The sequence below is a fragment of the Protopterus annectens genome, chromosome 8.part0 (assembly GCF_019279795.1).
Source record: "Protopterus annectens isolate FY-2018-M chromosome 8.part0, PAN1.0, whole genome shotgun sequence".
Classification (NCBI taxonomy): domain Eukaryota; kingdom Metazoa; phylum Chordata; order Ceratodontiformes; family Protopteridae; genus Protopterus; species Protopterus annectens.
In genome coordinates, this window is record NC_056741.1 from 407,560,079 (window position 1) to 407,573,918 (window position 13,840).

At 40.3% G+C, this 13,840-nt stretch overlaps 1 protein-coding gene across 1 annotated transcript in view; it reads right to left on the reverse strand.

Annotated features, from left to right (window-relative positions):
- The window catches only part of RAB13 (RAB13, member RAS oncogene family), a 999,793-nt gene that overhangs the window by 424,334 nt on the left and 561,619 nt on the right, over window positions 1-13,840 (reverse strand). The window contains exon 3 of the mRNA XM_044079917.1: window positions 11,386-11,446. Within this exon, the coding sequence (XP_043935852.1) occupies window positions 11,386-11,446 (61 nt within the window). The remainder of the gene's footprint in view (window positions 1-11,385; window positions 11,447-13,840) is intronic.

Here is a 13,840-nt window from a genome sequence, read left to right on the forward strand (position 1 = left end):
ATCAGATCACATTACCAAGGCAGGTCCCAGCATTCGCCCTTTTGAGAGAAGTACATTAAAATTGTAAAAGAAGCACTTAAGAGTGCTTTTGATGCATTAAAATAGCTAAAAAACAAAGATACAATGAAAAAATAAGTTTTTTCAGTTCTAAGATGGAGTTTTCCTTTAAAAACAGACTGTGAAATTATGACTTGGGCATGAAAATAAGTACTGTTGTATAAAACTTGAAGTTCTTATTTTGTTAAATGTTGCATACATAGCTGTCCCAGCATCACTCCATGAAAACATCACAAGAATATACTTAACTATTTTAAAGACATAGTCCTGTATATAGAAGGAGTAAAATGGAAACAGCAGCTAATAATTTTGTGACATCCTTCTTGAAAATGGTCAGTAGTAAAATATGTAATTGTATCCTCCAGGTTCATTGACTGGTGTGAGGTGTTAGCCTTCTACCAAGATACAACGATGCACTGTGTATATGTTATCCCGGGATGCATCTCCAGCATCAGATGTACAATACAGAGGATTATGAAGTAGTTCATAAAGGGTTGTGATTCCACTAAAAAATAAAGGTTTAATAAATTAAGGCTACACAGAATAAACAAGAGGGGGCTGGAATTTTCTGGAGAAAACTGGCAAAGGAACCAAGGTATTGCACCGGGAGTAAATAATTAGAGAGCTAAAGTTAATAGAATTGGAAGAGGCCAAGAATTCATTTGGAGTGTAGGTTAGAGACTGCCTTCCCTATCAAGGACTGATATCAGAATATAGACAAATAGAAAGGAATAGGGGGATCCTAAGTAAATGACCAGCACTGGTAGAAGTTTTAGTAGAATCTAGAACAGAAGTTGTTGTTAAAGGGAAAATTAGTAGGGCATATAAAATATTGTAGGGCATATAAAATATTGCATGATAACTATAGCAATCCATCAGAGGAGGTTAGAAAAGATTGGGAGGAGAGACTGGATAAGCAGTTCATGAAGAAACAATGGGAGGATATATGTATGGCTCCAAATATACAACAAAGTTTATAAGACTTAGGATCTTTGCTTGGAAGTGTTTTCAAAGGTATTTTTATACTTCAAACAGACTCCACAGAATTTTTCCTTAGGCAGACTGCAAATACTGGAGGTGTGATGGAGAAGTGAGGGGTAACTAGGACATATTTTTGGAAGTGTAATGAGTTGGCAGACTTTAAAAATTCCCTACAGACTACTCTGTCAGAAATACTGGGTGAGAAAATTGCTGTAAGAAAGGAAATTATTTTTTGAGCTGTGATACAGAATTAGAATTGCCTTTTCTGCTGGCTTCCAAAAAAGCAATTACTAGAAAATGGAAATCAATGTCTAACTCAACCATACTAGAAGTAATGAATATAGTAGCAGAGATAAAAGAACTTGGAAGTGGGATCTTTAGAAAAGAGTAGGAGCAAATTGCACCAAAAAAAATGGGAATTGTGGGAACAATACATGCAGAATAATGTTCTGGAGGAGGAATGAGGTTTAAAGGAAGGAAGAAACTGAATGAGCTATGTAATGTTTGACTGACAACGACTGTATACAAGACTGTATGTGATGTATAATGTTTGCAACTGAAAATATGTCAATATAGTTTGTTTTCATTTATATAAATGTATGATTGCCTATGTCATAAGTGATAATCCACAAAGATATTACTCGGTAAAACAAACAAACAAAACTGTTAAACAGTACTCTGGTTAAGAGCTACTGCAGAATGAGACTCAACCTTAACAATGCTTAGAGGACTGTTAAGCACCCCCCAGGCACTGTTAATATCATGTCTGTACTACAAGTAAAACTGCAACAGCATGGCTTTGTTCCAACTCCCATTTCTTCCAACTGTTTTCTAAAGTACATCAAGTACTTTGGATCCAACTTCTGCCATTACACAGGGAATATGCAAGGACATCAACCAATTCCCTGCTGCTTTACCAGCTTTCACAGCTGGTAGAACATATTGTGCTTTTTTAATTTAATTTTAGACTAAATAGTAGTATATGGAGAAGTAAAATCTCTATACATTACAAAGAATTATGACTGGACCTCTGACTCTAACAAAAATGCATGTGTCCTCCACATGGATGCCAAGATTCACTTTTCAAGCTTCATTCTTGAGATGAATTTCTTGGCATCCACATCTCAAACACAAGCGTATTATGATTGGTCACCTAATCATTATCCTCTGTATTAAGGAACCTTCTAATCACTGTTAAGGTTTGGTCTCATTCTAGAGTAGCACTGAACTAGGATGCAATTTAACCATTACTGGAGAATGAGCATGACACTCAATGCATTATAAGTTTAACAGCAGTAAAAATTCTACGTTGATAGTAGTTCTAAATATGTAACACAAAAAAGAGAGAGCGCAGTGGTGCAGCATTAGAATTAATGCTTGGGACAACAGTTGCCAAGAGTTAGAAATAGTGTGTGGTTTATAAGGAAACAAATGAAAATGGAATGCTTCTTGCTCTTCTATGTTGTATGGCCAGTGCCACTTGAATGTATGTAAGCTAAGATGCAATGGTTTGCTAAATTATCAACAAGAGTAGAAGCAGCATGCAGTCAGCTACTAACTGCTTGAAGTAAGGTAATGCACAATAATCTACATAAAAGCCTCAAAAATTCAAAAAGAACATACTCAATAATCTATATAAAAACCTCCATAATAGATGAAGTATTTAATTATAGTGAGAGGTTAGAGGCGAAAGATGAGTTAGATTGGAAGGAATATTGTTGGCAGATGATACTGAATGCATATAGTTTCCCTGGAATGAATGAAAAGGAAAACTTTAAAGTGGTTTTGAAAAAAAAAAAAAAAAAAGACTTTTTTGTAATGTACAATAACGGAATAATAAAATGTAAGTTAAATGTGCATAATGACCACTCACAGACTGCTAATACCTCTGAACTTCATAGTTCAAGAAATATGGACAAAGCCTAACAAAATGGGGGGGGGGGGGGGGGGCCAAGGTCCAAAAGTAGAGACAGATTGTAAAGAATGCTTTTATATGAAAGTGCTTACCAGTTATTTTATAGTTATTTTTAATCATTTATTAAAGTTGTTTTTCAAGTAGAATGTTTATCGTATATGTTTTTAGACTGTTTTGTCTGGTTTATTTGATTTTTTGTAATGCGCAAAAAAGTTCTAAGCGTCTTTCCTGCCTTTCCTGTAACTAGTCTAGTCCAGATACAGATTTGCTGTATCCAGGACAGTTTATAAGCTTCCGAGCCCCCCCCCCCCCAAGCCTTTCTGTGTTGGAGGGAAGCCTTCTAGCTTGTCAGTGGGAGTGGTAAGCACTAGGTAGCCTATCTACCACAAGAGGAGTGGTTTCTGGCCCAGAAATTGCAGTTTATTGGCCGTTTGGGCAGTTTTTCCACCCCCTTCAACTTTCTGGTTGAAAAGCCCACGTTTTCACAGGATTGCACTTGTTTAACTTCCGCACAGTGGCTCCGAGTTGAGGTAAAGTATTACCGGTGCCAGAAAGTCTGCTCTTCAGTTTTTCCCTTAGATCTTGCTAGTTCTTTCTCTCTTGCACTTCAAATAGCCTAACCACTTTGCACTTCAGGAGGTTTTTGTAGAAATTATTGTAGCACACCTAAGTGCCATCAGCACTAGTCATTCTTCATGGAAATAGCTCCAGTACTTAGTAGTTATGACCATCCATCCTGGCATGATTAAAAGGCAGTTCCCTGTGTCTTCTCCTATTAACCTGGTGCACTTGGGCATTCTGAGGCAGTGTAGCAACTGCCTCATGTACACAGACAACCCCTCTCCTCTTACCTCCCAACACTCAGACTTGTGAGAGATGCACTTATATCACCAAAATGGAAGCTATGCACTCTCCAGCCAAGACTGGACTAGATGGTCAAGAGGAGAAGGTCAATACCTGCAGCACACCACATGGAACACATAGCCCTCCAGAACATCCACCATCACAGCTCTCACATAAAAACACAAACCACACACCCACCTACACGGAGGCTCTCAATAGAAATTTACCCAAACGGCACAAACCTCCAAGACAAAAATGCACTCGACCACCACAACACAGCACAAAGCACAGGACATATAGCTCACCTCCACAATGTGCCCCTTAATCTAAGCCCCTAAGGCTAAACACCTTGCCCAATACACTAATCATAGGTGACTCAATAGTGATGCACACAGATGTCCCACTCACTGGATTGAATAAGGGGAAGGTAACAGTCTGCTGTCTATCGGGTGCCAGAATCCAACACAACACAAGCACTCAGGTCCACTCCACAACAAGTATGACTCTGTCATTGTCCATGTGGGTGTGAATGACCTGAGATGCACCTCCCTGGACGACCTGAAAAGAGACATGGTGGAGCTCTCGGATTATGTGGCCCAGGCAGGTATGACCCTAGCCCTGAGAAGTATCCTACCATCACCCAGAATGATACCGCAGTACAAACAAAAAATTATTCACTTCAATATTTGGCTAAGTTTCTGCTGTCATTCAAAGGGGATCCAGTATCTGTCTGCTTGGGATGACCTGCATCTGTCACCCCTGGGTTTCCGGGTACTGGCCAAGGCTCTTGCCACCCCTATAGTGCCTTTTTTAGGTGGTGTTCCAAAGACCAAATTACCACAGTAACAGCTATAAATAAATGCAGTCTGTGGGTCACGCTGCTCTGCTAGATGTCTAAATCTCAGGATGCACTTGCTCGAGGCACTCCTCAAAATGGAGAACATCAACATTTGTGCTGTAACAGAGACCTGGTTTAAAGCAGCAGAAGGCACCCCTGCGCTACCAGGCTATAGCTCATTCCACACCTTTCGGCCCCAGAACTTGGACTGAAGCTCCAAAAGCAGTGGTGTTTCCATATTCATAAAGGATGCACACACCTCCAGATTGGTAGCCCAACATAACGCATCAGAGATACTTCAGGTGCAGCTAACATTGGGTAAGACATCAATTCAGGTTGTAGCCTGCTATAGGTCCCCAACCATGTCCCAAGACCCACACTCCATGTTCCTAAGCACCCTGGAGAATAATAGGGTCCAACCTAACACTCTCACACTAGGCAACTTCAACTACCCCTCCATTAACTGGGAAAACTTCTCATGTACCAATACACTTGCCTAACGTTTCCTGGAATTAATTCCAGTGCCCTGGACCAGCTCATTCTTACCCCCACTACAGGTAGCAATATCCTTGACCTGGTCATTACTAACATGGGCGACCGTTGCTCTATGTCAAAAGTCAACTCCTCCCTAGTTAGATCCAACCACAAAGTAATCACCTTGGAAATCCACATCACTCCCCCCCCCCCCCCCCCGCAAAGGTAACCACCATGAAAAACTTCTCCAAATGGGCTCCTAAAAACAAAGGTGGATAACTTCACGGCACCCATGCAAATGGAGAATAGTTGCATGACCACTGAATTATACACCAATGCACTGTACGAACATGTACACAAATGCATGGATCTCGCCATACCCAATAGAACAAAGACGCTCTCCTCCAAAAAAAGGAAGCCAATCTGGTGGTCCCCTGCCATAAACAAACTCTATACAGGAGGAGGAGGAAACTGATGCAGAATAAGGTGAAGTACAAAGACTGGAAAAACTTCCTTATCAGCCTCAACAAAAAGTTGAGATCCCTCATCAAATCCTCTAAAGCTAGCTATGAAAACAGAACTGCAGCAGATAGTAAAGACAACCACAAGGCCTTCTATAGTTATTTAAAGAATCTCCATGGCAATACCCAGATTTGCTCTGAGCTACTGCACAATGGTACCTCCTACACTGAGCCAAAAGATATTGCCAATATACTGGTCGACAGATTCAGTGCCAACTTTACCACCCCCCCCCCAAAGGACTAATCACAATACCAGTAGATTGCCAGGCATCCAGTATTACTGCTGCACAGGTTGAAACAGCACTGTCCAAGGCCAAGAATATAGCTTCTATGGGACCTGACAATATCCCTGGCTGTGTTCTACATGAACTACAGAGTGAACTGGCACCTCACCTGTGTGACCTGTTCAATCACAGCCTCACCTCAGGCTTTGTCCCTACTGAATGGCACACTGCTACAGTCATCCCTCTCCACAAAGGAGGAGTGACTACAGACCCTGGGATCTATCACCCCATTAGCCTGATGAGTCTGATATGCAAAGCTATGGAACGTATCATTGTGGACCTAATAAACAAGGATATAGGGAATCTCCAAACTCTGGATCCCACACAGTTTGGTTTTGTGAAGGGTAGATCATGCCTGCTCAACCTGGTCGACTTCTTTTGAGTCAGTCACCAGAGCTGTGGATGAAGGCAAGGTGGATCATACAGCCTACCTTGATCTGGCCAAGGCCTTTGATACTATTCCCCACTCTGGAATCAGATAAAAACTCACTAAGCTAGGCATCAACCCCAATATCACTAGGTGTGTTGCAAACTGGGTCACAGACAGAACTCACAGAGTGAAAGTAGCTGATTCCAAGTCAAACTGCCGACTAGTCATGAATGGAGTCCCACAGGGCTTGGTCCTGTGTCCTCTCCTGTTTGGTATCTACTTCTCTGAAGTTCAGGCCAACAAGAAGGGATTCTGGCTAACAAAGTTCACAGACGATTGCAAGTTGGGAGCTATTATTAACTCCCCAAGTGATGCTGACATCCTACAGAATGGACTCACTGAGACCAACGACTGGTGTGAGAACCATGGCCTTAAGCTCAATGCCAAAAAATGTGTCATCATCCCCTTTGGGAAAAACCCGGTTCCCATGTATTACCACATCGATGGTACTCCACTTGAACACAGAAGGCATTATAAGAGGTCTGGGAACAAAGGTTGACAGCAACCTCTCTTGATCACCACATTGCCACTGTGGTCAGAAAGTCCTTCTATGTGGCACATCGCATTACTAAGGGCTTTGTATTCAGGAAGGAAGAAAGAGGTCATTATCTCCCTCTACTCTTCCCTCATTAGGCCAGTCATCGAGTACAATGCCCCATTTGGTATGTACCTCACTAGACACCTGCAACAACTGGCGAGGCCGCAAAAGTACCTCACAAAGAGGATCCTAGGCCTAAAACACTTGTCCTATATGTACAGACTCAAAAAACTCCAACTATTCTCTGTCTCATATCACCTACTTAGAGGCGATCTCTGCTTGACTTACAAATCCATATCTGACCCAGCTCTGTTAAAAATACCACATCTAAAGAAATCCCAATCCCTCCGCACCACACGCTCCAGAGACCTCAACCTCATTACCACAATCAACAGAACATACTGGGAGGGACAGGTTCATAACCCAGAGACTGCCCATGCCATGGAATAGACTTCCCATACATGTCAAGCAGAGCACCCTGCTGGCCCTCGTCAAGAGAAATCTTGATGAATGGATGGGAAATAGAAAATTCACCCCGAGGATAACTCCAGTGGCTCTACTCAACAGAGCCACTGGGAACTAAGGTCGGGTGGCACAATGCCAAGGTAATCTTATGGCTAGGCTTGTAAAGGTCTCAGGCCATTAGCCTAGTACAGAACTAGGAACAACAGAAGGATGAAACTGTTGCAGAAAAAGGTGAAGTCCCAAGACTGGAAAAAGTCCCTTATTAGCCTTAACAAAAAGCTGAGATTCCTCAACAAATCCTCTAAAGCCAGCTATGAAGGCAGAATTGCGGCAGACACTAAAAACAACGCCTTCTACGGTTATATCAAGAACCTCCATAGCAATACCCAGATTTGCTCTTAGTTACTGCCAATGGTACCTCCTATACTGAGCCAACAGATATTGCCAACATATTGGCCATCAGATTCAGTGCCAACTTTACCCCCCCCCAAAGGACCAATCACAGTACTGGAAGAATGCCAGGTACCCAGTATTACTGCAACACAGGTTAAAGCTGCATTGTCCACGGCCAAGAATACAGCTTCCATGGGACCCAATAATATCCCTGGCTGTGTTCTATATGAACTACAAAGCGAACTGGCACTACATATGTGTGCCCTGTTCAGTCACAGCCTCACTTCAGGCTTTGTCCCTACTGAATGGCACACTGCTACAGTCATCCCTCTCCATAAAGGGGAAGTGACTACAGACCCTGGGAATTACTGCCCCATTAGCCTGATGAATCTGATATGTAAAGCTATAGAGCGCATCATCATGGACCTGATTAAAAAAGATATAGGAAATCTCCAAACTCTAGACCCCATGCAATTTGGCTTTGTGAAAGGGAGATCATGCCTGCTCAACCTGGTTGATTTCTTTGAGTCAGTCACCAGGGCTGTAGATGAAGGTAAGGCAGCCTACCTCGATCTGGCCAAGGCCTTTGATACCATTCCTTACTTGGGAATTATTGATAAACTCACCAAACTAGGCATCAGCACTGCAAAAAAACAAACAAAAAAAAAACAAAACTGTTCAAACAAAAAGCAATACGGACAGGAAAATAACTCCACACAAAATAATTTATTTGTAAGTGCTTACGTTCATGTAAATACAATGAACTTCATCAGACAAAGTAAAACTCAATACACAGAATTTAAATACCATTCATTCATTTGCACGTCACTAAAAGGTAGCAACCTCTTAAAACCCCGCCAAATTTTTAAAGTTACATGTCTCATTATAGTTAAATATATACTTCTAAAATTCTATAAAAATGTCTACAAACATGTCAAATTGTCAAACTGAATTATTAAAAAAAATGAAAAAAATACTATTAAACTCCAAATATTTTGCTAGTCTATCTCTCTAAGGATTTCAATTTTAAAATACAAAAGAACACAAAAAAGGTGCTGAGGATACAGATGTATATCCAAGCCCAAGTCCTGTACCTTGATCACTTGAATTGTTACATACCCAGTTAGTTACGATGTTGCTGCCTTCTCTTACATTCGTGATATCTAGCCCTCTCGCCAAAGTGTCCACACCAGAGGTTAACTGCTGAATTAGAGCTGTTAAATTTCCAAGTTGATTCTCTCCAGTTGAATTACCAAGAGGAGTTTGAGTAAATAACTGTGATTCCAAGCTATTTCCACTATCCATTCCGGACAAAACACGGCTAAACAAGGCAAAAAAAACCCCAAAATGGTTGAAACAAAAAGCAAGACGGACAGGAAAATAGCTCTGCACAAAATAATTTATTCATAAGCGCTTTCCTTCATGTAAATACAGTGAACTTCATCAGACAAAGTAAAAGTCAATATACAGAATTTAAATGCCACTCATTCATTTGCACGTCACTAAAAGGTAACAACCTCTTAAAAGCCCTCCAAAATTTTTAAAGGTACGTGACTCATTATAGTTAAATATATATTTCTAAAATTCTATAAAAATGTCTGTAAACGTCAAATTGAATTATTAAAAAAAATATGAAAAAAAATACTATTGAATTAAACTCCAAACATTTTGCACTTGGTATACACAGGAGTTTAATATTAGTGGTGGCCCTTGGGAATTAAGGACAGAAGAGAAAGAGCTGTTTTGGCAGTTAAAATGAAATGCCTGTGTGTACCCTGGGCTAAACGATCATGTCTCTCTGGGTTGTATTTTAAAATTGAAATCCTTAGAGAGATAGACTATCAAAATGTTTGGAGTTTACTTTAATAGTATTTTTTTCATACATTTTTTAATAATTCAATTTGACATGTTTACAGACATTTTTATAGAATTTTAGAAATATATATTTAACTATAATGAGGTATGTACCTTTAAAAATTTTGGAGGGCTTTTAAGAGGTTGCTACCTTTTAGTGATGTGTGCAAATGAATGAATGGTATTTAAATTATGTGTATGAGTTTTACTTTGTCTGATGAAGTTCTTGTATTTACATGAACGAAAGCACTTACAAATAAATTATTTTGTGCAGAGTTATTTTCCTGTCCGTCTTGCTTTTTGTTTCAACAAACTAGGCATCAACTCCTATATCACTAGTTGGGTTGCAAATTGGCTCACAGATAGACCATACAGTGTGACAGTTGCAGACTCCAAGTCAGACTGCCTACCAGTCACGAGTGGAGTTCCACAGGGATCGGTCCTGGGTCCTCTCCTGTTCAGCATCTACTTCTCAGAAGTCCAGGTCAACACAAAGTGACTCTGGCTGACCAAGTTGACAGATGACTGCAAGCTAGGAGCCATTATTAACTCCCCAAGTGATGCAGACATCCTACAGAAAAACCTCACTGAGAATGACGACTAATATCGAAACCATGGCCTTAAGCCTTACGCAAAAAAATGGGTCATCATCAACCACTCTTTCGACCACCACACTGCCACTGTGGTCAGAAAGTCCTTCTATGTGGCACATCTCATTACCAAGTGTTTTTCTTCCAGGAAGAAAGAGGTCATCATCTCGCTCTACTCTTCCATCATTAGACCAATCATCGAGTATAATGCCCCATTTGGCATGTACCTCACTAGACACCTGCAACAGCTGGAATGGCCACAGAAGTATCTCACAGAGAGGATCCTAGGCATTAAACACATACCCTACATGGACAGACTCAAAAGACTCCAGCTATTCTCTGTCTCATATCGTCTACTTAGAGGTGATCTCTGCTTGACTTACAAAGCCATGTCTGCCCCAGCTCTGTTAGAAATGCTACATCTAAAGAAATCCCAATGCCTCCACACCACACACTCCAGAGACCTCAACCTTACTACCACAATCAACAGAACATGCTGGAGGGACAGGTTCCTCATCAAGAGACTGCCCATGCTTTGGAATAGACTTCCCATACATGTCAAGCAGAGCACTTCACTGTCCCTCTTGAAGAGAAATCTTGGTGAGTGGATGGGTAATAGAAAGTTCACTCTGGGGATCACTCCAGTGGCTCTACTTGATAGTGCCACTGGGAACGAACGCCAGGCGGCACAATGACAGGATACTTCTATGGGCTAGGCTTGTAAAGGCTCCAGGGCCATTAGCCTAGTACACACCTATGAACCTATAAACTTAGAAAGTTGCTAGAATAACAGGATTTTGTGTTAGAATGTATTTTCTGAAGGATATGAAGTCTGAAACCCAAACATATGTCATTATTTAGAGACTTCAATCCTTGCGGATTTGCCAGAAAGCCACATATTTTATGAGAAACAGACTAAAAATAAGAGGCAGAAATATGGACATTCTGCAAAAATCTGGACAGTTGAGAGGTATGATCTATGAATATCTGCAGGGTAGAGCAAATCACCTTATTTAGCTTATGGGGTAAGAGCATATCTCTGAAGCTTGAACATAGACAAAGGAAATGGTTGACAGTGTGAAGAAGAAGAATGGGCACAGAAAATACTTTCCTGGCATGAACAAAAATAATTTCACTGCTGGGTGAGAATGGCTCAATAATGTTAAAAGACTAACATTATAGAGAAAAAAATAAGCACTTACCATAGCCCCTCTGTAATAAGCTGTTGTAATAGTCTTAAACCTTTCCTGGCCTGCAGTGTCCCTAAAAAAAACAAAAAAAAAACATGAATTATATAAATAATTTTTCTAACTTTTTATATAACAATTTCACAAATCTCACCCTCTCTCCAGTAGCACATCCAAACCCAGCTAAACCCTTAGGACTTCATATAAGCAGAAAACCAATGCCATATATTTTCAAGTAGGTTAGAGTGGAAATCCTCATACATGGCATTAAAAATAATATACTGCTAAAGACACAGCATGGAGAACCACAAAGTGTCAATTTTATTCCAGTCCCGATGGGCATTTCTTTTTGTTCACCTATTCCCCAATGTAAGGCAGTAGCACAGGATTATACACATGCAAATCTCTTCTGTGAATCTGCAGATACTGCACATACATGCTAACTCAACTGACAGAAGTGTTTTGTGGACTTCTGTGGCCAAAATTATACAACTGCTTAGTCCTCCATCTAAAATGCACAGTCCTTCTCCTACTAACTTCCACTCATTCATCTGCAAACCAGTTCCTACTCCTAAAGTTAAGACATAAGAAATGACCTAGCCATTACATTGTACAACCATGACAATGTGATAAGAAAGGTTAAGATGAATACTTGGTTTACAAATCTTTAAAAAAAATACATATTCAAGTAGCAACAGTAAGCAAACAATCATTTGCATAAATGTGAAGTGAAAAAGACAAGTAAAAAGAAACAGATTGGGATTTTAGGTCAATAAACTGTTTTCCATGCAATGGCTATGACATAGAGGATTAATGTTCTGACTAACACCTAGGTAAATGGAGTTTGATTAGTGCCTCGGGTGCTTGAGGTGCTAGCAGGGAAGGAATGGTGGTGTGTCCATCCCAGGAGAGTGGATGGTTATGTGGGTATTCCCCATGACATCACAGAGAGGGAGTAATCCAAAGTGGGGATTAGGGTGGAGACATGGCTCAGCTTCTGCTGAGGCACAGGAAGCATGCACATAACCGGAGGGAAGTTGGCAATAAAAGGACCCCCCCCCAGCAGTGCAGATGTTTGACAGCACCAACCCCCTCCCCATAATGCCCTTAGATTCTAGATAAGGCCCAGTTATTAATCACTCATAATCCAGGGGTGGAATGGAGTGAACAACAGACCTGGTAATGGATGTGGGACAAATGGAATGGCTGTCAAAATGAAGCAGGGGAGCAAAGCAAGCTCAAACAAATTAATAAACTTTTTTCAATTACTTCATTTTTTCCTCCTCCACACTACCTCCTAACTTAGTACATGACAGCAATGGTTATAACTTCTCCTCTACATGATTACTGCTGACTCTTGGCCTACACCTGTCAGCCAGCAAACAAACAAATGTTTGATATCTTCTGTCTAGCTTACAGTTACTCTTTGAAGCACAGATCATATGCTGAATAGAAATTCATTTCTCCCAAAATGCTGCATACTCTTCCCATCTCAAATTATTTAACATTGTACATGTTGTATAAAAACAACAGCTTTTAATCCAAACTGTCACCAAGAAGTCCATCTCCCAAACAGGACATCTGAATGTATTCCAAATAAAGACCTTATTAATTGGCAAAACAAGACCACCCCAATAAATGTTTACATCACAAAATCCCCATAACTGAATGACACTGCAAGGGTGACCTCAAGGTTACCTGACACACCAAGACAACAGAAATGTCAGGAATTTATACTCCTGGAAAAGTAGATGTAAATGGCAGACTCTCTATTTGACTGTGTAAGACTGTACAATAGAGCTACAGAGGATGGCCTCCTGAGGTTGCTAGTAATAAATGAAGTACTTACTACATGCCTTCTTGAAGAGGAAGCCTAATGTCTTAGTCGCACGGGTAGACTTTAAAACATTAAGAAGCTGCATAAATTGTGAATATAAAAATAACATCAAAAAAGCCTAAAAGCCTTTAAGTAATTGATGATTTTATTGATTTTTATTTGACATTTGTTTACCGGGGAGGTCTGACTGGGTCTACAGAAACCATTTGGAGCAGAGGCCTGTGTAGAAAAGCTCCACATACATAAATACAGTATAATCTAATACAATACAAATATTAGAAACACTATACAAAATTAAGTTGAAAGAAACTAGGTCACAAGATTACACATTTAGACAATTCTATAGAGTTAAAACATGGATACTAATAGTCATTCTCACCATATGCATAGCCTACGAGTAGATAGTGTCCAAAATTAGTATGTAGGTAGTGCACTGTATGACATTGACTGTTACACTACATGAAAAAATAGAATGTTGGTTTCAGCTAGGACAATTATCACCAGAAAGTTGGTGATGCAGAATGATAGTGAGAGAGTTAAGAACAGAGAGATTACAGCTTGAACAGTAACTTAAGGATATGGTATACAAACAGAGATGGAGTTAGGAGAACTTTAGGCCCTTGCAGACTGTGA